The sequence below is a fragment of the Sus scrofa genome, chromosome 5, assembly GCF_054392235.1.
Source record: "Sus scrofa isolate SSC_HxYL_T2T_F1_AM1 chromosome 5, Sscrofa_HxYL_maternal_Yorkshire_Landrace_v2.0, whole genome shotgun sequence".
Taxonomy (NCBI): domain Eukaryota; kingdom Metazoa; phylum Chordata; class Mammalia; order Artiodactyla; family Suidae; genus Sus; species Sus scrofa.
Window position 1 is genome coordinate 66,199,180 of NC_139387.1, and position 25,611 is coordinate 66,224,790.

The window sequence follows — 25,611 nt, forward strand, 5'->3', positions numbered from 1 at the left end:
TGAGCTGTGGTGTAGGTCACAGACTCGGCTTGGATCCCAAGTTGCTGTGGCTCTGGTGTAGGCTGGCAGCTACAGCTCCAATTCAACCCCTGGCCTGGGAACTCTATGTACTGCGGAGCGCCTCTAGAAAAGGCAAAAAGACAAAAATAATAATATTAGTGAACATCTAATGTTTCCAGATACTAGTCCTTTTAGAGTGGTAATTTCTGTACATCACTACCTTTTCTGGGCATGTCTAGAGGTGAGTTGTCCAGAGCCACAAGCAGCTACCCAGGCACTGGATTTCTAATTTTATTTCATTTTAATTTAAATTTTAAATGAGGAGTTCCCATCGTGGCACAGTGTAAACCAATCCAACTAGGAACCATGAGGTTGTAGGTTCGATCCCTGGCCTCACTCAGTGAGGTAAGGATCCGGTGTTGCCATGAGCTGTGGTGTAGGTCGCAGACACAGCTCGGATCCTGCGTTGCTGTGGCTCTGGCGTAGGCTGGTGGCTACAGCTCCAATTCGACCTCTAGCCTGGGAATCTCCACATGCCGAGGGAAGCGGCCCTAGAAAAGGCAAAAAGACAAAAAAATAAATAAATAAATTTTAAATGAGATCAACAAGGTCCTACTGCATAGCACAGGGAAATATATTCACTATCCTGTGATAAATCATGATGAAAAAGAATGTATGTATAGGAGTTCCCGTCATGGCACAGCGGAAACGAATCCGTCTAGGAACCATGAGGTTTTGGGTTCGATCCCTGGCCTCCCTCAGTGGGTTATGCCTCTGGCATTGCCATGAGCTGCGGTGTAGGTCACAGACGCAGCTCGGATCCTGCATTGCTGGAGCTGTGGTGTAGACTGGCAGCTGTAGCTCCGATTGGACCCCTAGCCTGGGAACCTCCATATGCCGTGGGTGTGGCCCTAAAAAAGGAAAGAAAAAAAAAACTATATGTATAACTGAACCATTTTGCTGTACAGCAGAAAATAACACAACATTGTAAACTAACTATACTTCAATACAATTTTTAAAAAGAAAAAGAAAAGCAGTGTAAATGATTGTTCCCCTGAATCCACCTTTATGGTTTGGGAGAGGACTGCATTTTACTTTCACTATAGGAATGCATTTCATTGCTGTCTTGCAGTATTTGGGTCCTTGGTCAGTACCACATGGGAGCCATCCCTGACATTCAGAGTTTGACCATTTACTAGACGCCCGAGTGACTCTGATGCTGATCTGGGTGACAAAGAAGACATCCTGGCCTCCAGTAACCCCAGTGTGGCCCCCCCATCCTAGTGGCAGGGGGTGGGGGCAGACGGAGCTGCAGGGAGAGACCCCCTGCCTCCCACTATGATGTCACAGAGGCAGCCTTCCGTGTCAGCCAGCCCCACCTACACAGGTGTCCTAGCCACAGGACATCCTCTCCAGCCCACCTCACACCACCTGAACCCTCTGCTGGCAAGAGGGGCCCTGATTCATCTTCACACCAGATACTCATCCCACGCAACTGATTAAGACAGAGCAGTGAGACACTGAAACCTCCTTGCCTCAGGATTTCGAACGTGAATGAGCAGTTCCTCTCAGCTGACTCAAAATGTTCGTCTCACCCCGAAGGTAGGTACCTTGATTTCTGCAATCTCATGTGTAGTAGCCTTAATGCTAGATTTGTAATACCTGTTATACAAATCCATCAATTTATTTCTCATACACAAGGGAAGGAGCTTGAGAACACGCTGTAGGATTATCTGGAAAATGGAATAAAAATTTGTTACTCAAGCCCAGATTTTATTGATAAACCTGGTGATATCCCTACCTTGATCTCTTGTGTTGTTTTGTTTTTTATCATCTTCCATGGAAACTTGCAATTCTTTCTCCTTTGCCTCTTCATCTGTCTTTCCTTCTCTGTTCCCAGGGCAGTTTAGAGTTCTCTAGCTCTTCTTTTTGATTCACCAGTTGAATGATTCACGTTACAAAATCTGGTCCCTGGGAGAAGGCCCCATGGTGACAGCAATAATGAGAATTTGTATCATTCTAGTGAACTGAAAGAGAGTAGCAAGGCTGCCCCTACTGAAAACCAGCTCCCATCTGAAATCTGCTGAAACTAAGGACAACAGCATGGCCTTAATTCTTCCTGGTCTCAGAGACTCCAGAAGAATCTGCAGAGGTCCTTCCAGACCCAGTTAGACCCTCGCAGCCTGCAAAGACATTTTGGCTTGTTTTGGGCAGAACCCATCTCTGGAAGTGACTTGCCTTCCATTTTGAGAAACTTAGGAGCTACCAACTTTCAGCTCACAAGGTTACTAAAAAAAGGCAAATGTCATTCCTTCTCCTTTATCTTGCCTTTCTAAAGAGAGAAACAAAACAAAACAAAAACAACAACAAAAAAAATCGAAGCTTTACAAATAACCAGAGAGATCACACACACAGAGCAATCAGTTGTGCTGCTCATGGGCTGGAAGTCAGGGCTCTCAGACGAAAGGGTAGGATGGATTTCAAGAAAGGGACACTTCTGGAGCCTCAGAGAAGAACTAGTGATTCTGAAGAGCTACCAGAATATGGGCACAGCCAGCCTTCCTAGTTCGGAACTGCCCAAAGGGAACAGATCATAACTAGGAGATCCTTTGGAAAAGGATAAGGCCATGACAGAAAAAATAGCCATAGTTACAAAAAAAGTATTGGTTTATGAAGAGCGATTCAGAGGAAATAAGGGAGAGTCTGTTTATTAGTATATACCCGTGAAGTTTAAAGTATGCAATCCATGGCCCTCATTCTGTGCGAGTTCCCTAATTGGGCCTCAATCTGTGGCCATGGTGAAGGTGGCTGTGCCTTTCCTTTACTGAAGGGCGGCCAGGCAGTGACTCAGGAGGCTTCCAATACTGATTCTACCTTTACGAGCGTTGTGGCCTTGAGCAAGTCCAACTCTGGGGATCTGATTGCTTGTGAGGATTAAATGTCTGTGGAGAGACTGGCAAGCCGTCTGGGACAAGGACAGGTTCCTTGCCCTTCCTTTCCACGTTCACTCCACCGCTTTTGATCTTCACAGCGCAACCGTGAAGGGCAGCTCTTCCTAATTCGCCTCCGAGAAAACAGACGCCCTGAGAGGTTAGGGAACTTCGCCAAAATCTTTCGTCCCCTCTTGTGGGTGGGGCAGTGACTAGAACTCAGATCTGCTGCCCGTTCGTGGCCCCGAAATGTCGCCTCTTAGACCGATGGAATGTGGCAAAGGCATTGCCTCCCTTTAGAACAGAAGCCCAGCCTTACATTTAGGGGAGGGGCAGGGGGCGGGGATCAGCACCCCGCTCCTCCCGACCCTCGGCCCAGCAGCCTGGGGTAAGGAACCAAAGGAATGGACTGGGTCTCTGCTCTCCCTCCGCCGCCCCCCTCCCCCGGAGGGCCCCCCCGCCTTCCCCTGCCTTCACCAGGAGGCCATTCAGTCCTAGAAGGAGAAGTAGAGGGGCTCCGGCACCGCGCCCCACCAGCTCCGGACATCCCGGCGCTAGGCCGCTGGGCGGGGCCTCGAGGAACAATTCAAAACACACACCCGCGCGTCGCCATGGCAACGCGCGCCCGCTGCTAGGCGACCAGGCCCCGTAGTAAACCGAGGGCGGGGGTGTTACTCAAGGAGGGAGGGGACCTCGGGGTGGCGCCAGGGACTCGCCCGCCCTGGGGCACCGCGACTGCCGCCGGTTAGGGAAGAGCGCAGGAAATGAAGGGACGAGGGGGCGCACCCGGGATGGAAACCGGGTGGCCAGTTCTTCCCGCCCTCGGCCGCGCCCTAAGCACCCCTCGAGAGGCCTCTCCGGTTCGACTCCCGCCCCGCCCCGTGGGCACCCCGAGACCTCCTCCCCCGCCTCCCCCGCCTCTTCTCCCCCCCCCCACCCCAGGCAGCGGGCCCCAAGGGCTCCGTCACCCCCGCGTGAGCGATTGCCCCACAGGATGTGCAGATGTGGCTGCCCCTCTGATTCATTCCAGCTGCTTGGGGTATGGAAGAAAGGCGGCTTCCTCTCCTGGAAATGACTGCATTAGCAAAAGCCCTCAAACAATTCCATTAAAAAACGGAAAGGGAAAAGCCACAGAGAGGAGAGGCCCCCCAAAGCTTTACTTTGGGTCTTCTCTCTGCCCTTCTAAGTAGGTGTTCCCAGAACTGGAGACCTGTGTTAGGAAGACAGGAGTTATTTTTATTCTGTGAGCATCTGGGGTCGGGTGGACATAAAACATGGTTACATTTGAAATGAACCTGAAGCTGGGAAATCCCAGTGCTCGGTGTCCTATAGTGGTGTGCATATTTTGGACACTGGGCATGGGCATTTCAATGGCATTAGTCTTCCCTTTAGGGCTGGGAGGCGGTTGTCAAAATGTCCTGTGTGAACCTTCCTCATCCTGGTTAGTAAATGAGTCAAATGTGAGGCATTGAAATAAAAGTTGTAATTAGAGCTGTAAGATAGCTCATCTGAAAGGGCTCCTGTTGGTGGGGAATCACGGAGCTTGGAAAAGGACATAACATTTTTAATCTGTCACTGGCTTGTGAGCAATCTGATTGTACCCTGGTCTCTGTGAACTGAAGATAACACTTGGTGAGATCATTGCTGTTTTCTGGGCTTTGCTCATCAAACAGCAGAAATGTTTCCACAGGTGGGAGGAAATGTATTGGCAGAGGATCTATTTGATGAGACTCTGGGTGCATCTGTCCAAAGGCATAGGGTGTGTCTGGGGACCGGGGGACCCTTTTTATCAGCTTGTCCCTGCTCTTCCATATGTGAATCAGGAGGATTCCATCTCCTTTACAATAGAAGGCTGTTTGGGCAGTTTTCTTCATTCTCATCTTCACCCCTAGGTGTATTTGCTAGTCTGGTTTCCCTACTTCATTCATTTCATTCATTCATCCCTGATTTTTGGACAGGGTGAAGCTCTGAGGATCAGCAATAATGAAACATAATAGTTCCCTTCATGGCTCAGTGGCTAACGAACCCGACTAGGATCCATGAGGATGTGGGTTCAATCCCTGACCTTGCTCAGTGGGTTAAGGATCCGGCATTGCCGTGAGCTGTGGTGTAGGTTGCAGATGTGGCTCAGATCCCGCATTGCTGTGGCCGTGATGTAGGCCAGCAGCTGTAGCTTGGATTTGACCCCTAGCCTGGGAATGTCCATATGCCGCAGGTACAGCCCTAAGAAGCCAAAGAGAGAGAGGAAGGAAGGAAGGAAAGAAAGAAAGAAAGAAAAGAAAGGGAAGGAAGGAAGGAAGGAAGAAAAAGAGAAAGAAACATAGTTGCTACTCTATCCAGAAACTTAGTCAATCAGGTAAACCATGGGATTAATTTAGAGGCAAGAATCCAGAACAGCAACCATGTAGATCAGAGCCAGTGACAACTGAAGTAGTTACACTCCACTCCAGCCTTTTGTCTACTGGGTTACAGAGGGGCATTAGTTCAAGGGCCCTGGCTCTGAACTCTGACTCCTGGGAGAAGAACAGAGATACTACCACTCCGGGAGGGCAAACAAACCTCTCTTGGGACAAGATGCCAGAATGGATACATGAAAAAACCCCACTGGATCTCTGTAGCCCCAGGCTTGAACCTGAGAGAAGGGGTATGCGATACACTTTTCCTTGGCTCAGCATCTCGGCCTTCTTACCCGTTGCTTTAATCGCCTCTAATCTCTCATGTAGTCACAAAACAAGTTGAATTCCTGTTTACAAAGTATGTGTGGGTGTCCCAAGACCAGTTTCTCTTTACTCACACCTAGTAAATTTATACACTGCAGGGTGCGGTGACTGAGGATCTTGCAAGGATAGGTTAGTGCCACCCCTTGGCTTTGTGATGTCATAAATGTTGAGTTACACATATGTCCCTGTGGGGGTCATCCCGAGATGGTGAGAGTCCAACACGCCAGCCAAAGTTAAATATTGTTTTGAGATGTGGAATCTTCTCATCTGCGTTGAATCATGAGCTTCTGAGCCTAACCAAATTATATTTATGTGGCATTGACTAGCAATTACTTCTGTTCTCAGAGAGGAAAGAGAAGAAAAAAATATTAACATGCCCAAATTACAATGAAAGGAAGTGAGTGGGATGCTGGGATCCAATTTTTGTGGCCAGGCAGAGAAACTCATGTTTTGTTGAAAAGAGGAAATTAGACATTGTGGCCCAGGGTCCTTGGGGAGGGGAGAGGAGGTGGTCCCAGAATTGATTGTAGCTAGGAGCAAGCCAGCCAGCCAGCCAAGCACTCTCACTAAATGCACAATCTTTTTATCTCCTTTTTTTTTTTCTTTGTCTTTGTAGGGACGCACCCATGACATATGGAAGTTCCCAGTTTAGGGGTCAAATCGGAACTCCAGCTGTCGGCCTACACCACAGCCCCAGCAATGCCAGAACAGAGCCGTGTCTGTGACCTACACCACAGCTCACAGCAACGGTGGATCCTTAACCCACTGAACAAGGCCAGGGATTGAACCTGAATCCTCTTGGATACTAGTCGGGTTCGTTACCACTGAGCCTCCACGAGAACTTCGCACAATCTCCTAAAGGAAAGAGTCAGGCTTTAGGAAGGCCCTAAAATTAATTTGGGAGGCCCTCTTGAAGAAAAATAATACAGAATGACAAATACAAATTGGGTAACAGGATCTTGGAAGGGGCCCTAGTAAGTGAGGGACCACAAGGCTGAAGTTTCTCTTTTTTTTTTTTTTTTTTTGTCTTTTTACCTTTTCTAGGGCCACTCCCACGGCATATGGAGGTTCCAAGGCTAGGGGTCTAATCAGAGCTGTAGCCACTAGTCTACGCCACAGCCACAGCAACGTGGGATCAGAGCCACGTCTGCAACCTACACCACAGCTCACGGCAATGCCGGATCCTTAACCCACTGAGCAAGGCCAGGGATCGAACCCGCAACTTCATGCTTCCTAGTCAGATTCGTTAACAACTAAGCCATGATAGGAACTCCCAAGGCCAAAGTTTCATCAGCTTCAACTCTAAAGCTGTCTCTCAGCCTCCTCAGGTCACCCACCTGAAACAGCCACTCCTATCCCCTTTTCCCTGGAGAAGGCACATTTCGGGCTATTAAGGCAGAAGGGGGCGCGGTTTATGGGCAGAGGCAATAAAAACTGAAGACAGAGGACTGTGACTCAAGCGGGATATGAGAAGTGTCTCCAAGTATTTGAAGGGTGGAAGCAGAGAGAAGGGAAAAGAATTGTTCACTGTTCTTGGGGTGGGGGGGGAACGAGGATACGATTAAGTGAAGAAAAATGTGCACAAAACTCATCAGGAAACATTGGCTAACAGTATTTTCTGATACTGCGGAGTTCTATTTCCCACGGGAAGTATTTGTGGCGCTATTGAGTCACCAAAAACTAAAACTGGCCACCAAAAAAATGTGCCACAGGAAACAATCTTACAAGATGTCCTCGAGGGAGCAGCTGGATGGCTCCAGAGTTCATTCTGAGCCCTGAATTCCATAAGGCTGACGCAGGGCTTCTATAGATTAGTGGATGGGGAGGAGGCCTAGGCACTTAAAAAAACAAAACACCGGCCTGCCCTGCGGCTGCCACCTCCACTCCCCTCTGCTCACTGGGGCGGGGAAGCCTGTGACTGAAGAGGGAAAATATGGAGACATAGTGCCACCTAGTGTTGAGATGAAAACTGCAGCCTAGAAACCAATAGCCAATTCAATGGTGAAAAGGGACCCCAAAATTCCTGCTTCCTTCTCCCAAAGGAGAGGATGTTCTATCACCAGGAATAAAGGGTCGTCTGGGTGGCACAGAAATCATGCCTGGACAGAGGCACACGTGTGTCAAATATGCAGGTAAGCATAGAGAACATATTGGGTGACCGAAGCAAGATCCAGAGCGACTCGATTGGCTTAGAGTGTGAACTAATTCACTCACTCCAAGGGGAGCCGGCATTTGATTCCTTAAACCAGCTGCACAAACGCAGGATGGGAAGACCATGACTCCATGGGTGGCAAATCTGCAAGAGGTGGGGGGAGGGCAGGGCGGGATAGAGAGACTTTCAGTTAATGTCAGCCCAAAATAAGTTAAACTGGTGTTACCCGTATAGTACCTTAATCCCCTGGCTATATAGTTTGCAGTCTCTTCTGCTTTTTAACTTGTTTGGTTGAAGTGGCAACTCTCAACCTCACCTGTGGGACCAGAAACCAAAAGTCCATCCAGGGGTGTACGCTAAACGCTTTCTAAAATGACAGATTCCAGAGTTCCCATTGTGGCTCAGTGGTTAACAAACCTGACTAGCATCCATGAGAAGGTGTGTTTGATCCCTGGCCTTGCTCAGTGGGTTAAGGATCCGGCGTTGCCATGAGCTGTGGTGTAGGTCGCAATTGCGGCTCGGATCACACGTTGCTGTGGCTGTGGTATAGGCCAGCAGCTATAGCTCTGATTCGACCCCTGACCTGGGAACCTCCATATGCCACGGGTGCGGACCTAAGAAGACAAAAAAATAAAATAAAATTATAGATTCCTGCCCCCCTCCACCCCACCTGCCTCAGAACTACAGCGGCAGCTCAGGATGGAGCCCAGGACTCTGCATGTCTTCCAAAGTTGCTTTGGCGCTCGGTCAGAATTGAGAACTACTGCTCTCGAATACAGGAGGGGCTGTTACAGTCAAGGCAAATTATTAGAATGGAACATAGAAAGCCCCATGAGAGGGGCACATTGCAACAAGGACAGAGAGGAGGGAACTGTTCTTAGCAAGAAATATGTTCAAAGAATGAGTGACTTATACATCTCCATGAGAGGCAGATCACCAGGTGAAAAGAGACTGAAGACTTTCAGGGAAGAAAGAACAGCTGCCAGGGCGAGAAAGGTGAAGTCCCCCATGCTCGGGGAATCACAGCAGTGGCAGGATGTCTCCTGGCCTTGTCATCCCAATTAACTGGTACAATCTTTGAGGACAGAAAGCACAGCTTGTGCTTCTAGGGGACTGGAGGCAAGAGCTGCCTTATTGATTTGCCAGATTCATTTTTTAAAGTCTTAGAAACACTTTTACAAAAAATTAAAATGGGAGTTCCTGTCGTGGCGCAGTGGTTAACGAATCCAACTAAGAACCATGAGGTTGCGGGTTCGATCCCTGCCCTTGCTCAGTGGGTTAAGGATCCGGCATTACCGTGAGCTGTGGTGTAGGTGGAGGATGCGGCTTGGATCCCGTGTTGCTGTGGCTGTGGCGTAGGCGGGCAGCTACAGCTCTGATTAGACCCCTAGCCTGGGAATATGCCGCAGCGGCGTCCCAAGAAATGGCAAAAAAAAGGAAAAAATAAAATAAAATAAAATGGCATTCTCGCTGTGGCACAGTGGGTTAATGATCCTGAGTGGTCTCTCTGGAGGATCGGGTTCAGTCCCTGGACTAGCGAAGTGGGTTAAGGATCTGGAATTGCCACAGCTGCGGCTCAGATTCGATCCCTGGCCCAGGAACTTACATATGCCATGGAAATATGCCATATGCCCCTGAAAAATAAAAAAAGAGAAATTGTTATTCCTTCACCTGAAGATTGGGAGAGAAGTGATATAGAGCCATTGCATTGCTTACCCTGGGATTTATTTCTCTCCAATCCTCCTCCATCAGCATCCTCACCCCCAACCCTCCCTAACACTCCGATGTTGTGATAGTCCTTACTCATGACGTTAAATGGGGGGTAAAGACCACCCATGACACCAGGAAGCCTTTTCATACCCATGGCTCTATGAGGACATTGCAGATAACAGAGTTTATTAAAGGGATGGACAGCTCTCCACAAGAGAACGGGAGCTTTTATAGCCATGATGACTCTTGTAATATTTTGTCTGCCGTAAAATCTACTCCGCTCTATCCACACCGGTTACCTCGGGAATGGCAGTGAGATGGAAACGACATCATCGTGCACTTTGTAAAGAAACGTCCCTCTGCACAGGCAGGTCCTTGCTTCTTTGGGCTTAATCCCAGATCCCCACTGGCAAGCTCGCCTGTGTAATCTGCCAGAACAGCTGGGCCGTGGTTGCACTGTCAATTATCAAATGCCCAAGTTCCCCGCAAGACAGCATTTAATCAGGAGGCACTCCAAAAAATATGAGATAGAAGGGGAAGGGTGAGGGGAGGGTGGAAAGGCCGTTTTCCTTCTTTCAACATTAAACCGAAGGGATTTGGAGCGCAGGCGGCATCTGCAGTCCTCCTGGACGAGCTACAAGACGCTGACCATGGCCAAGGTAACCAGTTTCCCTCTCATTGCTCAAAACATAGTTCGATAGCTGGTTTGCACTTGATCCTTTTAAGAGATGTACCGTCTCATCAATTTGTTGTCCTTACTACTCTATGCTAACTCCGAGTTTTTTTGTTAACCTATGTGAATGGAAGGATTAATCACATTTTCACATCCAAGCACTTCCTAGTGATGTGAGCCTGTATCGGGAAGCCACCCTCTGTCCCTTTTCTAAAGAGTAAAAGGTCACCTTGGCTTGGGACTAGTCAGCACATGGCAAGATAGAACTTTTCTTCCGGCTGCTACTTCTCCATGATCGCTTTAAGGAAACCACTGCCAAATTAGATTGTTCTTCCAAGTCAAGAGGTATCGGTGCGGGTTCAATCCCTGGCCTTTCTCAGAGGGTTAAGGATCCAGCGTTGCCATGAGCTGTGGTGTAGGTTGCAGATGCAGCTCGGATCCCTCGTTGCTGTGGCTCTGGCTTAGGCGTGTGGTTACAGCTCCGATTTGACCCCCAGCCTGGGAACCTCCATATGCCATGGGAGCAGTCTTAGAAAAGGCAAACAAATAAACAAAAAAAAAAGAGATATCTGAATCCTAGAGAGAAAGAGGCATGTTGGAGGGAGGGATAAAATATGTGGTGAACGGCACGGCACTGTGGGTGTTGAAGAGAATTCTGGCATTGAAAAGTCTCTGGAATGGATTCTCATTCAATTATCGAGCTAACGATTGAATGAGGCTCCTTAGATCTGTCCTTGGTGGACAATCCTTCTGGAAGCAGCCTCTTGCGGCTTCATTCCAAGCTCTTTTTCCTTCTTTGGTTCTCAGATCCTTAAATTGGTTGTCACCTAGTGTTGCTACAAAGCGATTCTATCATGGTGTGGGGTTCATTAATCTGATTTCTGCATACCCTGAAGAATAAAAATATGGGTAATTTGATATGGATTGAGGGTAGTGTTAAAATCTGATGGGATGTGATAGTAGACAAGTCTCCAAACCATATGTGATTAAAAATAAAATGGGTGGAAATGTAGAATTACCTAAATCCATAGTTCAGGCTTTATACAGAATGATGATGTTTTTACCTGAGGTCCATTTCCTGTTCAAGCAATGGATACAAAAATAGAAAACTAACTCATAGGAACAGAATAATGACTAAAACCCATAGGATTTTCTTAACTAAAAACACTCTTTTGGAGGAGGAATGGAGCATCATAATGACTCCCATATCTGGTGATGTAAGATCTTCCTCCTTCCAGAGGCTGTGGCTTTTGAGTCCTTACAAGGTTACCCAGAGCCTTATATGAACTGACCGTTCTTGTTGGAGTTCATGTGCTGAGTGCTTTCAAAAAAATCATGTTAGCAAATTGCTTTTCAGAAGCTGTGTTATCACACGTTTTGCTTATGGGCTTTTACATACATATGAATCTGGTATATTATTGCCATAAAAAAGCACCTGCTTTTTGTCTGTGGTATGCACTGTTTTATCCCTGGAAATTCCGAAGAATGTACTGTTATGTTTCTAACATAAAGTTCCCTGTTTAATGTAGAAAAAGTTAAGCCAGAGATGATGAGCGAGGCAGATTTACAGGCCTGTCTCATTTAGCTTTGGTTTTATTTACATCTCTTAAGCTAAGCAGATTTGGGTCTGATTAATTCTGATACCAGCAATCCCCTGGAAAGTTCAAGATGGTTTTCTTTAAGAAGTGTCTGTCAGCAACTAAGTATGGGCTTAGTTCAGTGTGTATGGATAGAACAGTACAAACTGCTCCGAAATGCAAAGCATGAGACATGTCAGATTTCTTTATTTTTCTAAGTCGAAATTAAATCTGGCTCTAAGCCACCATAGCCAAAGTTGAAACATCTACCATTGGACATTTTCAGCTCGCCTTCCTCTTCTCTTGGACTAAAAATGACAGGGGGGTGGGGGGAGCAGGGGGGGCCACTCCAGCCAGAGCCACCCAGGCCACATTCATCCTGCCACCACATGTCGTGTCCGCCCCCGCCATCCCACCCCTACCCCTGCACCCTGCAGGTTCCTTCTCCATCTGCCTAGGGCATCCTCCCTGTGACCCCCATGGCCACAGCGCTAGGTATCCAGCCTCCATAGGTACCGCGCAGCCCCTCACATTTGAGATTCTGGCATCTCAGAGGCAGAGGATGGGAGCTGGAGCCAGATCACCGCCTCTTTCAGAACTGTAGCTCCATTTCCTCTCCAAGGGCTGTGTATATTCCTGCATCCGAGCTGGTCCCCTACCCTCTTCTATCCTCAAGGCCCAGGTGCCTCCATCTACACCCTCCCACTTGCTTCCCCGCCCCGCCCCGCCATCCACTTAAACATCAGTTGATGGGCTATATCCTGCTTTACCCCTCCCAGAAAAATCTAAGGGAGGGAGAAGCACACCAAAGCCACAGGGAGTTACAATAACAAAGACCTCCGGGGTCAGTACCGTTACCTGTCCACCAAGACAAAACCCAAGATTACCAGCAGGAGCATTTGGAGAGCTCCCAATTCTTCTTTTCCACCAGAAACACACTCGCTCAGTGACTTAATCACATTCCGACTGAGATGATTATCTGATACTTATTCAGATCATCCACCGTAAGCGTTTTAATATAATAAGGTCCGGCTTACATAAGCGTCATCCCTCCGGTGCCTGTGCCCGGCCACTCCTGGAGGGGAGCATCTGACGGCTGCTCAGGAGCAAATGCCCAGAGGCTGGCTGTGCCCATCCTGTTGGAGGAACGTGGCTGCTGCTCAGGGAGCCGCAGGGGAGGGCGTGCCGATCTCCGATCTCCCAGAGGGCTCTGAAATCAAGCTCTCCGCTTGTGTTTGTCTGTTACAGATGGAGCTCCCGAAGGGCTTCTCTGGCCAACGGACATGCTTATCTGCCGTCCTCAACGTGCTATCACTCAGCCTCTCCACAACATCCCTGCTCAGCAACTACTGGTTTGTGGGCACACAGAAGGTGCCCAAGCCCGTGTGCGGGAAAGGTCTGGCAGCCAGGTGCTTTGACCTGCCGGTGCCCTTGGATGGAAGCAGCAGCAATGCATCAGCCCAGGAGGTGGTGCAATACAGCTGGGAGACTGGGGATGACCGCTTCACCTTCCATGCCTTCTGGAGTGGCATGTGGCTATCCTGTGAGGAAATCGTGGAAGAACCAGGTAGCCCCCTCACCCTGGCCACCTGATTCCTCCCCTCCCCCACCCCACCTTGGCAGGCAACCATCCAGTGGGAAGTTATAGCCCTGGCTCACTCTTGTCTGCCTCAGCCCCTGCCCTGGGGTCTCCTCCCTCTGCGTGGTGTCCCTTCCCCATTGGACTCCCTTGTCCTAAGGCCCAAAGTCCATCCATCTGGTCTTTCATCTCCTGACTGTCAAACAGACATGCTGGTTTAAAATTGCATTACTCTTGGAGTTCCTGTTGTGGCTCAGCGTGTTAAGAATCCAACATAGTGGGAGTTCCCATCGTGGCACAGTGGTTAACGAATCCGACTAGGAACCATGAGGTTGCGGGTTCGGTCCCTGCCCTTGCTCAGTGGGTTAACGATCCGGCGTTGCCCTGAGCTGTGGTGTAGGTTGCAGACGCGGCTCGGATCCTGCGTTGCTGTGGCTCTGGCGTAGGCCGGTGGCTACAGCTCCGATTCAACCCCTAGCCTGGGAACCTCCATATGCCGCGGGAGCGGCCCAAGAAATAGCAACAACAACAGCAACAAAAGACAAAAAGACAAAAGACAAAAAAAAAAAAAAAGAATCCAACATAGTGTCCCTGAGGATGCAGGTTCAATCCCTGGCCTCGCTCAGTGGGTTAAGGATCCAGCATTGCTGTGAGCTATGGTGTAGGTCCCAGACGAGGCTTGGATCTGGCGCAGCTGTGGCTTCTGGCATAGGCCAGCAGCTGCAGCTCCAATTCAACCCCTAGCCTGGGAAGTTCCATATGCTGTGGGTACAGCCTTAAAAAGAAAAGAAAAAAACAAAAATTTTAAAAATAATTAAAAAATAGCATACCCTTAAAGGGCTCCATGTAGACTTTTAACATTATGAGAATTTCCATCCCCATGAGCTGGAATTGCCTTGTAGAGACAAAACAAGAAGAATGTCAGAAAAAGCCCGAAGCTGTGACCTTATAGGTACTACTTCACTCTTTGGTTGTTTTTTTTTTGTTTGTTTTTTGTTTTGTCTTTCTGCCATTTCTTGTGCTGCTCCTGCGGAGGTTCCCAGGCCAGGGGTCAAACCAGAGCTTTAGCCACTGGCCTACGCCAGAGCCACAGCAACGTGGGATCCAAACCGCGTCTGCGACCTACACCACAGCTCCCGGCAACGCCGGATCCTCAACCCACTGAGCAAGGCCAGGGATCAAACCCGCAACCTCATGGTTCCCAGTCGGATTCGTTAACCACTGAGCCATGTTGGGAACTCCTAGGTACAACTTTACTCTTATAGGCCTTGATTTTCTCATTCATGAGATGAAAGAATCAGGTTGATGGCCTTTAAAACATCCCAAAAGTGTTACTGTTACAATTGAAAAAGTAAGGGAGGCGTTCCCTTTTGGAGCAGCAGGATCTAGCATTGACACTGTGGTGGCTGGGATGGCAGCTGTTATGCCAGTTTGATCCCTGGCCAGGGACTTCCATATGCTTGGGGACTCAGCCAAATTAAAAAAAAAAAAAAAGTAACTGAAATCCAGAGAGGAGAAGTAGATGGTGGAAGTTCGCCCTGGAGGAGCCACAGACAGGCCCTCCCAGCTCCTAGGTACTAGGAAAATGGGTCCCAAGTAGGTACCTGAGGTCAGGGTGGCCTCAAGGGGGGAGTCGGGCTGACACCCCCTCCTCCCTACTCAAGCATGCAAAGATCCCCTGGTTGTGAAGTTTTTTCCGAAAGGCCAGGACCATGCATAAGCTTCGATCTGCTGCTTCTCTAGACTCTGGCTAAGAGGAGGAGATGGGAGAGGATTACACATTCATGTGAATTTACATTTAGATTGATCATTGTGCCACTTAGCACTGTTCCAACTCCAGTCCCAGACGCAATGTAGAACCACTCAGGCCAACGGTATAGCAGCAGCGGCAGCAGGGCTGGTGGACCCTACTAGCATGCCCCTGGGCAACTCACAAAACCTCCTCTTCATCGCCAGGTCTTGAGAGAGAAATTAATCTCAGATGACTCTTGCCTATTTTGTTCCTCCATCCATGCATCCTTCTCTGCTTCCAAAGAGACCTCCATTGCCTGCCTACCATCTGTGGTGCAGGCCTGGGTGGGACAGAGGGAGCAGTGCCAGGGATGGGCTCGGGGAACATCTTCATCCCTCGTCCAAGGCAGCCCCTCATCGCTTCGTCCCCTTGTCTGTTTCAGGGGAGAGGTGCCGAAGTTTCCTTGAACTCACACCACCAACCGAGAGAGGTGAGAAAGGACTACTGGAATTTGCCACGTTGCAAGGCCCATGTCACCCCACTCTCCGATTTGGAGGGAAGCAGTTGATGGAGAAGGCTTCCTTCCCCCATCCTCCCTTGGGGCTTGTGGCAAGTATGTGGGTTTGATGATAACTTTAGTTGCCATTGAGGTGGGCCTCTGGGGATTTAAATTGTGCTGTGATCTCCTGCTTTTCTTTCCTTCTGAGCCCCACAGGGTGACACCAACTTCTTCTAGGCTGACTCTCATTCATATGCAGGAATGCAAAAAAGGAACAGCGGGGACAGGGTTCATAAATAGAAATCCACTGACAGCTCTAATCTACTCTTGTTGCCAAGTAACCATGTTGAAAAACTTAGTTCTTTCCTTTTTTCTCCTCCAATAATTAAAAAAAAAAAAAAAGAAGAAGAAGAAGAAGAAGGGAGTCAAGGAAGGTGGGAGGAGGGGGAGGAAGGGAGGAAGAGAGAAAACGGATTGTCCCAAAATTTAATTTTTTTTTTTTTTTCTTTTTAGGGCCACACCCGGGGTATATGGAAGCTCCCAGGCTAACAGTCGAACTGGAGCCACAGCCACAGCCACTTGGAATCTGAACCACATCTGCAAACTATACCACAGCTCATGGCAACGTCAGATCCTTAACCCACTGAGCAAGGCTAGGGATCAAACCCAAAACCTCATGGTTAGTAGTCAGACTAGTTTCTGCTGCACCACAATGGGAACTCCAAAAAAAAATTTTTTTAAGAGAAATAGAAATGGTAAATAGCAAAGTCACATCTGCAGGATGTTGTGAAAATTGGACGATTTCTTCTCAAACCTCCCTAAGAGTATTTACAGTCAATGCAGCACACTTGATTGTGTGGTGGGTACTGAGCAGACTGAGAGCCGAGGGGTGGCAGCAATGCACCCTGGGTTAAGGACTGTCCCAGCTGCTTTCAGCTCTGTCTCCTCCTCTGGTGCTACGAGGCTCTCCACTTCTCAAGGCAGCACTTGCTCACCGCCGGCTCAGTTCTTTAACTCTCAGGATAAGGGCTCTTCTTCCTCTGATTTCTGATAGAGATCCTGTGGTTATCGCTGGGAGCCCAGTTCGCCTACATCGGACTTGAACTCATCAGCTTCCTCCTGCTACTGACGGACTTGTTATTCACGGAGAACCCTGGCTTCGGCCTCAAGTTGAGCGCCTTTGCCTCGGTTTCCTCTGTCTTGTCAGGTGAGCGAGCATCTCTGGAGCTGGAGCGGGTGGGTGTCCTCTGCCTCCTCTGTGGCACTAGCCAGGAGAGGGAGGAACCCTAAGGCTCTATAAAGATGGAGCCTGGGGATACACCACAGGCGTCTCCATTCGCAACTGAAATAACATGTGAAATGATGTAACGTGAAATGATACAACATATGAAACGATATAACGTGAAATGTTATATTAGATCATTGTATATACTTTGCTCAGTGAGTTCTCTCTTAGTTCTTTGGATTTGCAAGTTCTCTTATTGTGGACAATACAGCTTAGTTTACTTTTTTTTTTTTGTCTTTTTGCCTTTTCTAGGGTCACTCCCACAGCATATGGAGGTTCCCAGGCTAGGGGTCGAATCGGAGCTATAGCCGCTGGCCTGCACCAGAGACACAGCAACGCCAGATCCGAGCCACATCTGCGACCTACACCACAGCTCACTGGCAATGCCGGATCCTTAACCCACTGAGTAAGGCCAGGGATCGAATCCACAACCTCATGGTTCCTAGTTGGATTCGTTAACCACTGAGCCACGACGGGAACTCCAGCTTGGTTTACTTCTCAGTCGTGATGTAACACGCAGCTTTTCCAGACTTTCTGTTGGATAAAGAGATGCATGTAGACAATGAAGAAGAAAGTCCATGGTGGGGATCCGGGTGGGAAGAAGAAAGGGAACAGCGGTCCTGTGCGTGGCATGGATTCAGAAACCTTCCCACAGCATGAAACCTAACATCTGGGGACCCTACTGCACATGTCCCTTCCAGGAGATTTGTCCCCCTGGAATGTGGTGGCGTGGGGTTAATGGAACATTTCCACTTAGCTTGTACCTGATGCCATGTGGGGTCGCTCCCAAATCATATCCCCTGTAGATGGCAATGCCAGCCTTTCCCTAAGGGCGCTGCCTTCCTGTTTCCTCTGTAGGCCTTCTGGGGATGGTGGGCCATATGATGTATTCCCAAGTCTTCCAGGCAACGGCCAACTTGGGTCCAGAAGACTGGAGGCCCCATGCTTGGAATTATGGCTGGGCCTTCTAGTAAGTGCTTACCATCGCCTCAACCTCCTCTTCCCCCGTCACCCTTCCTTAGAACGGCCCCCCCTTAGCTAAAGGCTTGCTCTGTATCCTCTGCTCTCTCGTCACCCTTCATCCCAGCAGTCTGCTGGTCACCCAGAGGGCTGGACCAGCAGGCTGCATCCATGCCCTCCCCACCTTCCCAGGAGGTATGGAGTGGATTCCCCTGGCTCTTTTGTTGAGAATGTGGTCCCGTGTTTCTGCTGATGAAGCTGTAACACGGGCTTCTTCACCTGAAATGTCTGATGCCCTTGGGAAGCAAGACTGATTGTGTGCGGCTTATGGAAATGACACTGGATAGGTCTGTATTTTATGATTCAAGGCGTTGGGAGACAGAGAAACAAAGAATGAGCCTTGAAGTCTGGATTGGATTCCATTCCGCGAATGGGCTCACTCTTCTTCTATAACCAAGAGTAACTTCCTCCTCCCTCCATTCTTCTTCCACCAAACTGTGTCAGAAGTGAAATTGTCCCTAGGAGTCCTTCTCTAACCCTTAAAGAACGAAGGGGTCAGTTTGCTGAGCTTTCTCTTAAAAAGAGGGAAGCAGCCACCAGGACGAAACTTGCCCATTCAAGGGAAACATGCCCTTTGTTAGAGTTTCTCACCTTCTTCCTTGAAGAACACGTTCCATTCACCACACAGGTCCAACGTGGGCCCACTTGAACGGTCTGGGCCGAGTGCTGAGCACGTAACAGCGTTGGAAAGACAGCATTAGGCTCCAGTCCCCGTGCGGAAGAGGCATATGGAAGCCTGTATACATCTGTCACAGGCTCCCACCCCCTTTTCTCATGGTATAATATGTGCTATTTGATGCGGGGGTCGGTTTCTCTACCAGCTGCCATATTTTAGCTCAGTTTCCAGACCCATCGTTTCTCATCTTTTGTCCACTTCCAAGCCATTCCGGGCATCTCAATGGCAGAGCTAAGCCTTCAAAACTCCCATCTGAAGCATCCTCAGCCTGAGTCTCGTCTGTCAGAGGCCACTGAGAGGCACACACAGTGGCACGGCATTGCCTTTAACCATCATTTGGCCTCGTGAAATCCCCCCAACCTCCACAACGCCCAGTTTCCTGGGTTTGCCACGAACTCGGGAGACTCGGGTGTGACTTCCCAAGTTTTTAGGCACGGGTTTGATACAGTTCCCTGGGGTCTTTTTTTTCTTGTTGACCTATCCAGCTTCTCTTCATCTCCAGCATCCCTTCCATCCTTTACAAACTCCCTTCATCAGCCTAGAACTACACTGTTTCCACGATAGGCAAATGCCACTAGCGCCACCTCTAATAATACCTCTGGATTTGTAGTAAATGTTTCCCGAATGATTCTCAGCAGCTTCTTTGTGGACCTAGAGGCAGCAAAACTCATAGGAAGAGGGAAGAGGTATCTGAGTGAAGGAAGATCTTTGGCAGGGAGTGTGTGTTTCCCTGGGGAAGGGGTGAGGCATCGCGCTACATCCACTGTGTCCAAGCATGAGTCTGTGGCATCTTGGAGATAACACAAGGGTGACTGCAGCTCAGGAAAAAGTCATCAAAAAAATTGTATGTGGCGGGGCAAGGATGAGTGTGTATATATATGTACACACACACACACACACACACACAAATGGCCACACCAGGTATAAAAAAACACAGCACTGACCACTGACCAATGCAGTGAAAACGAATCCCTGAAACCCTTAGCCTGCCTTTATCCCGATATGAGTCATCATCTTTTACTACAAGAAACATTCAGAATTTAACCTAGCTGGACCGCGTTCAGTCCTCTTGCCCACGGTGCTAGACCTGCAACCTGGTGGAAAGCAGCACCCTCAGGTCCCTAAATCCCTAAGAAGCATCAGCCTAGATGACTAGTAAGAAGGGATGGTGGTATTTTTCTTTCAAACCTGTAAGAGTCTGACCTGCCAGTTTCTTGTGCGTTTGTCTCTAGCACGGCCTGGGTTTCCTTCACCTGCTGCATGGCATCGGCTGTCACCACCTTCAACACATACACCAGGCTGGTGCTGGAGTTCAAGTGCAAGCACAGCAAGAGCTTCAAAGGAACCCCGAGCTGCCTGCCCCACCATCACCAGTGTTTCCTGCAGCAGCTGGCGTGCACAGCCCCCCCGGGGGGCCCTCTGACCAGCTACCCCCAGTACCACCACCAGCCCATCCGCTCTGTCTCTGAAGGAGTTGACTTCTACTCCGAGCTACAAGACAAGGGTTTTCAACAAGGGACTGGCCAGGGGCTTACGGCAGAGGCGGCCGGGTCCTCTGTAGAGGAGGAAGAGTGTTAGGAGCAGAGGGTCTGGAGAGCAGGCTGAGGCCAACCTTACATGTTGCTTATTATCAACAGGTGCTTAAGCCAGACGGTTTCTTGAGCATGATTTTCAGAAGTTGAGAATGAGGGTATTTAGGAGTTCCCACTACTGCACAACAGCGTCAGGGGTGTCTTGGGAGCGCTGGGATGCAGGTTCAATCCCTGGCCCAGCACAGTGAGTTAAGGATCCGGTATTGCTGCAGCCGTGGCTTAGGTCACAATGGCAGCTCAGATCTGATCCCTGGCCCGAGAACTCAATATGCCATGGGGGGCTCCTCCGCTCCGCCCACGTCTGCTCCCTGCACCCACACAGCGGACACCCTAGACATTATGTGAATTACATATACTCTCCTCGGCAACAGCAGACCAGTGTATGCGGGAAGGCTCCTGCAGCACACAGGAACAGGCCACCCCTGAAGGAGGCCATGCAGACAGGATGAAGGTTCCCCAGGGGCAAACCCAAAGGAGGCCTCCCCAGGGACCAGGCTACAGCCTCCACTCGTCCCTGCAGCCCCGCCACTCACCCATCCAGTCACCCTTTCCCCTTTCTCTTTTCCGTGAGGGAAAGATAAACCATTCTCGATGGCTGAGGAATGAGAAAGGCACACAGGTTTGCTCCTACACACAGGATTTATTTGTTCCGTAACAATTCACATTTTAAACAGCACTTCCTGACAGCATCCTAAACGGCTCTTCTTTACCATGAGCAGTAAGGACAGCCATTCACATCCCAGGGGGTGGGACCACCCGACCACAGCAGATGGAGGAGAGGGGGAAGAGACCCGCTGGGGTGGGGGAGGATGCTGTCTGGGGTTGCAGGTCTGTAAGGGGAGGAGAGAGGAGACAGCGGGAGAAGGAACAGCCCTGCATTTGCAGAAGTCAGTGCTCTCTTTCTAAGGAGGGGTTGATTGGCTTTGCAGGAACCCCATGCGGGGAGCGGGGCGGGGGGGGGGGGGGGAAGAGCACTTCCTGTCTTAGACGGCTGGTGGGGGGGGGGTCAAACAGCTGGTGGGGGATCGCCTGCGAGAAGGAAGTTTAGAGCCGCACTGGGCAAGAGACCAGCACCCATGCTGGTCAGGTGATGCTTCCTCAGTCTCCAGCCACCATTTACATCCTTTGTCCTGGTGGCAAGACGGAGAGCAAACCTGGAGCTTGTGTGCTGTGTTTAACAAGGGGAGGTTCAAACTTATCAGAGGCAGAACAATCTCTGTGCAGTTAGTTTGCAAACACACCACCAAGAGTTTAGGGGCATTGTTTTTGCTAGCTTCTTATGTATTTCTGGCACTCACCCAGCATAAATACGGTTTTCTGTCCAAAACAATCCCCCCAAACCAGTGTAAACAAGTTTGCACTGACACCTGCCTAGAGTGGCCGGCTTCCCTGAAAGCCTCCACGTGGTAGAGAACCGGGACGCCCAGCCCAGGCCATGGGATCACCACTCAAGCTTTAGGTATTCAACTGATTATGAATTAGTCTTTAGAATTCTCTATTAGACCAAACTAGATCCTAGCCCCTTCTACCCAGGCAGGTTCAAACCCTACAAGCAAATTTGGAATCAATCCCATACTTTTTTTTTTTTTCTGCTTTTTAGGGCCACACCTGCAGCATATGGAAACCCCTGGGTAGGGTTTGAATAGGAGCTACAGGTGCTGGCCAACACCACAGCCACAGCAATGGGGGATTTGGGCCACATCTGCAACCTATACCACAGCTCACAGCAAAGCCGGATCCTTAACCCACTGAGCAGAGCCAGGGATCAAACCCGCATCCTTATGGATACTAGTTGGGTTCATTACTGCTGAGCCACAACGGGAACTTCTCAACCCCATACTCTCGAATGTCTTCTAACTGTTCCCCTAAGTTCCCAATAAGCTGGACCCACGCATGCCTTCCAAAGTGTCAAAACCAAATTTGCTTCCAGGAGCTTAAGGCAAGGGGTGCCCAGACCTGGCAAGGCCAGTCGACAGGCCAGGCAACACGCTTGCTTGGAGCTCTGGCTACCGACCTTGTGTTTTGTCACAACGCTTACCCGTGGGTAATTCACATGCCTTTAAATCTGGGATCTGAGTTTTCTGTAACATCTAAATTTTCTGGAGCCTATTAACACAAACTAAAAAGATACAGGCTGAAGCAAAGAGAGAAGCTGGGTGCACTCGGACGATCTACCAAACTTACTCGAGAAGGACAGCGGTTCTCCCCAGCTAATGTGGGATCTCTGCTTTCTCAATAATGACCTAGAAGTTTTAGGAGAGAGCGTGATAAAGTAACATATTCACATAGAAGAAGGGAGAAGTTAGCCCTGGAGATAATTCTAAAGATCTTAACCATTTATAAAAGTTATCGTTATTTACACATTTTCTCAAAATACTCTGCTTCAAAGGCGCTATGAGAAGGGAAGGTACAGGGCAGAATGGCTGTGTGCTGGACTCGAGGAGCCAGAGTCCAGAAACAGCTTTGCTTTCATGCAAGCAAAGCAAAAAGTATCCCTGAATAAGAGACAGCAAGAGGAGAGCCAGTAAGGAGGACGCCCAATCGGAGAAGATGCTATGAACACAGAGGAGGGGTGAAGGGAATGGGGCAGTCGCCTCAGTCATTCCTGATGTGAGTTTTCCCCGAAGTTGAGGGTGGCGTACATATAAGCATTTCTGAAGGTACAGCTGTAAAAAAACCACATCATACCCTGTGGACTCTTGTCAGAGGCAGGGCATTTCAACTTCCCTTGTTCCCCTTCTGATAAGAATAGGGATATTCCTTTTTTTTTTTTTTTTTTTTTTGGCATGCCTAGGGTCGCAGGCCAGGGATTGAACCTATGCCACAACAGTGACAACACTGGATCCTGAACTGCAAAGCCACCAGGGAACTCCAGAATAGGGATGGTAGTCTTTTTTTTTTTTTTTTTTTTTTTGCTTTTTAGGGCCGAACCCACAGTATATGGAGAGGCCCAGGCTAGGGGTCCAATCGGAGCTACAGTTGCCAGCCTATGCCACAGCCACGGCAACATCAGATCCGAGCCGCATCTGCGACCTACACCACAGCTCAGGGCAACACCAGATCCTCAACCCACCGAGCAAGGCCAGGGATTGAACCCACAACCTCATGGTTCCTCATGGTCGGATTCGTTTCCACTGCGCCACGACGAGAACTCCTAGGGATATTCTTATGGCCCCTAAATACATAGAGAGCAGGTAAGAGGAGACAGGAGACACAGACAAGGAAGGGGTGAGGATGCTGGGTGGCTTCCCGGTCCCCACCACGGACCTTCCTCACTGCTGCCAAGGTCGAGGTGCACATGGGAGGAGATTAAGGGGAGAAGGGCTGAGGGGCCCTCCACATCAGAGGTAGGCTGTCTGGGAGTCTCAGGAGGACCAAACCAACCAGATGTGTTTCAGATGGACAAGCTGAAGGACAGGCTTATCTAAAAAAGATTTCATCACTATACTAAACAATACACACTCATGACATAATGTCCAACAATATGGTCCAGGGAGGAACCTCACCAGAGTTTCCCAGAAAGGGTTTATAAATTAAAACTTACAAAAAAAAAAAAAATCCACAGTACAATTCACATTTCCAAACTCTCCACACACAGTGCCTAGAGGGGACTAACACAGGGACTGGAAAGGCAGGTGAGATGCCCCAGCCGAACGGACCGTGCTGTTACCCAAGAGCTGCGAGTCCTTCCAAAGTGCTTGGCGACAGTCACACGGAGGTGGTGGAGTCAGGTGACAAGTCTTCCTCTCCAAGGAGCTGAGTGAACCCCAGCTGGAGAGTTCACATCTTCTGAAACTGAAGAGTCTGTCAGACTACATCTGGTGGGAAAATGACAAGCATCAGTGACTTTAGTTTATTTCATGGCAGAGACATGGGGCAACCCTAACCATCAGCTATCCCTCTATTTTCCTGTCCTTTTGTCTTGCCATAATACTTCCTAAGTGTCCCTCCAGAAAGGCCCAGAAACTTTATCTTTTTCCATGGTAAGCTCCTGAACAGCGAACTAGATCGAAGTATTTGGCTGGGTCAGCTGGGGGTCGGGGGAGGCTGCATCTTGAGCAAGATAATCCTTCGTCGTTGTGTAACCTACTGCCACAAGCCTGGCACGATGCTGGCATCCCTAGCCCTTACCCAGAAGAGAGAGGCAGTAACAGTAAAAACCATGACCCCACACTTTCAAAGGTCTCCTGAGAGAGATGAAAACAAATGAGTGGTATTTCATGTTGTTCTCATTTCCAGCAGAAACGGAGTTGTATTTCATGGTCATGAAGCTCCCTGACAAAGTAATACTGTTCTGTCATCAAAGTCTACAAACAATCATGCTGGAGAAGGTGCGGAGAAAAGGGGACCCTCCTACACTGTTGGTGAGAATGTAAATTAGTGCAACCGCTATGGAGAACCGTATGGAAGTTCTATTTTACTATCAGAGTTCGCATCGTGGCTCAGCAGCTAACAAACCTGACTAGGGTTCGATTCCTTACCTCACTAAGCGGGTTAAGGATCCAGTGCTGCCATGAGCTGTGGTATAGGTCGCAGACGCAGCTTGGATCTCCGGATCTGGTGTTGCTATGGCTGTGGCGTGGGCCAGTGGCTGCAGCTCCAATTCGACCTCTAGCCTGGGGACCTCCATATGCTGCAGATGCGGCCATTGAAAAAAAAAAAAAAAGAAAAAAAAGAAACAATACCATTTGCAGCAACACGGATCAACCTAGAGATTATCATACTAAGTGATGTATGTCAGAAAGAGAAAGACAGGTGGTTCCCATTGTGGTTCTGCAGAAATGAATCTGACTAATATACATAAAGACGCCGGTTTGATCAGTGGGTTAAGGATCTGGCATTGCCGTGAACTGTGGTGTAGGATGCAGAGATGCAGCTCAGATTTGCCATTGATGTGGCTGTGGCGTAGGCCAGTGGCTGCAGCTCAACCCCTAGCCTGGGAACCTCCATATGCCATGGCTGCAGCCCTAAAAAAAAAAGGACCAAGAAAAAAAGAAAGAGAAATTACTATCTGATATCCTTTATATGTGGAATCTAAAATATGACACAAACGAATGCATTTACTAAATAGAAACAGATTCACAGACATAGAAAACAAACTGGTTACCAAAGGGGAAACGTGGCGAGAGGGATAAATTAGGAGTTTGGGATTAACATTTCACACTACTATATGTAAAACAGGTAACTAACAAGGACCAATAGCACAGGGAACTCTACTCCATACTAGGCAGTAACCTATATGGAAATGAACCTGGAAAAGAGTGGATATGTGTATAACTGGTTCACTCTGCTGGACACCTGAAACTAACACGACACTGTACATTAACTCTACTCCAAAAAAAAACATTTTTTTTTGTTTTTTGCCTTGTCTAGGGCCACTCCCACGGCATATGGAAGTTCCAAGGCTAGGGATCTAATCGGAGCGGTAGCCACCAGCCTAAGCCAGAGCCACAGCAATGTGGGATT

At 49.0% G+C, this 25,611-nt stretch overlaps 2 protein-coding genes and 1 long non-coding RNA gene across 11 annotated transcripts in view; 1 reads left to right on the forward strand and 2 right to left on the reverse strand.

Annotated features, from left to right (window-relative positions):
* Positions 1-25,611, reverse strand: part of LOC146403400 (uncharacterized) — a 1,275,680-nt gene that overhangs the window by 950,125 nt on the left and 299,944 nt on the right. The window lies entirely within an intron of this gene.
* Positions 1,351-20,204, forward strand: GSG1 (germ cell associated 1). Of its 5 annotated transcripts, none has more exons than XM_013997823.3 (6): positions 1,351-1,602; positions 13,011-13,329; positions 15,516-15,686; positions 16,627-16,779; positions 17,716-17,827; positions 19,786-20,204. In XM_013997823.3, the coding sequence occupies exons 1-6, from the start codon at positions 1,555-1,557 to the stop codon at positions 20,129-20,131; spliced, it is 1,149 nt and encodes a 382-aa protein (XP_013853277.2). In that variant the 5' UTR covers positions 1,351-1,554; the 3' UTR covers positions 20,132-20,204. The 5 variants fall into 5 exon arrangements, with proteins under 5 accessions (XP_013853277.2, XP_084812861.1, XP_084812863.1 ...); XM_084956735.1 differs by having other exon boundaries at positions 1,363-1,602; positions 15,516-15,563; XM_021092322.2 differs by lacking the exon at positions 1,351-1,602 and adding an exon at positions 10,085-10,171.
* Positions 20,766-25,611, reverse strand: part of FAM234B (family with sequence similarity 234 member B) — a 42,076-nt gene continuing 37,230 nt past the window's right edge. For 3 of the 5 annotated variants that reach the window (XM_085024607.1, XM_021091036.2, XM_021091035.2), the window contains exon 13: positions 20,766-23,963. In XM_085024607.1, coding sequence (XP_084880733.1) covers positions 23,958-23,963 — 6 coding nt within the window. In that variant the 3' untranslated portion in view covers positions 20,766-23,957. 5 annotated transcript variants of the gene reach the window in all.

Coding starts and splice junctions, on each gene's coding strand:
- GSG1 (XM_013997823.3), top strand. CDS start 1,555: ATGAGCAGTTCCTCTCAGCTGACTCAAAATGTTCGTCTCACCCCGAAG. Junction 1,603..13,010: donor ATGTTCGTCTCACCCCGAAG/GTAGGTACCTTG, acceptor TGTCTGTTACAG/ATGGAGCTCCCGAAGGGCTT. Junction 17,828..19,785: donor AATTATGGCTGGGCCTTCTA/GTAAGTGCTTAC, acceptor GTTTGTCTCTAG/CACGGCCTGGGTTTCCTTCA.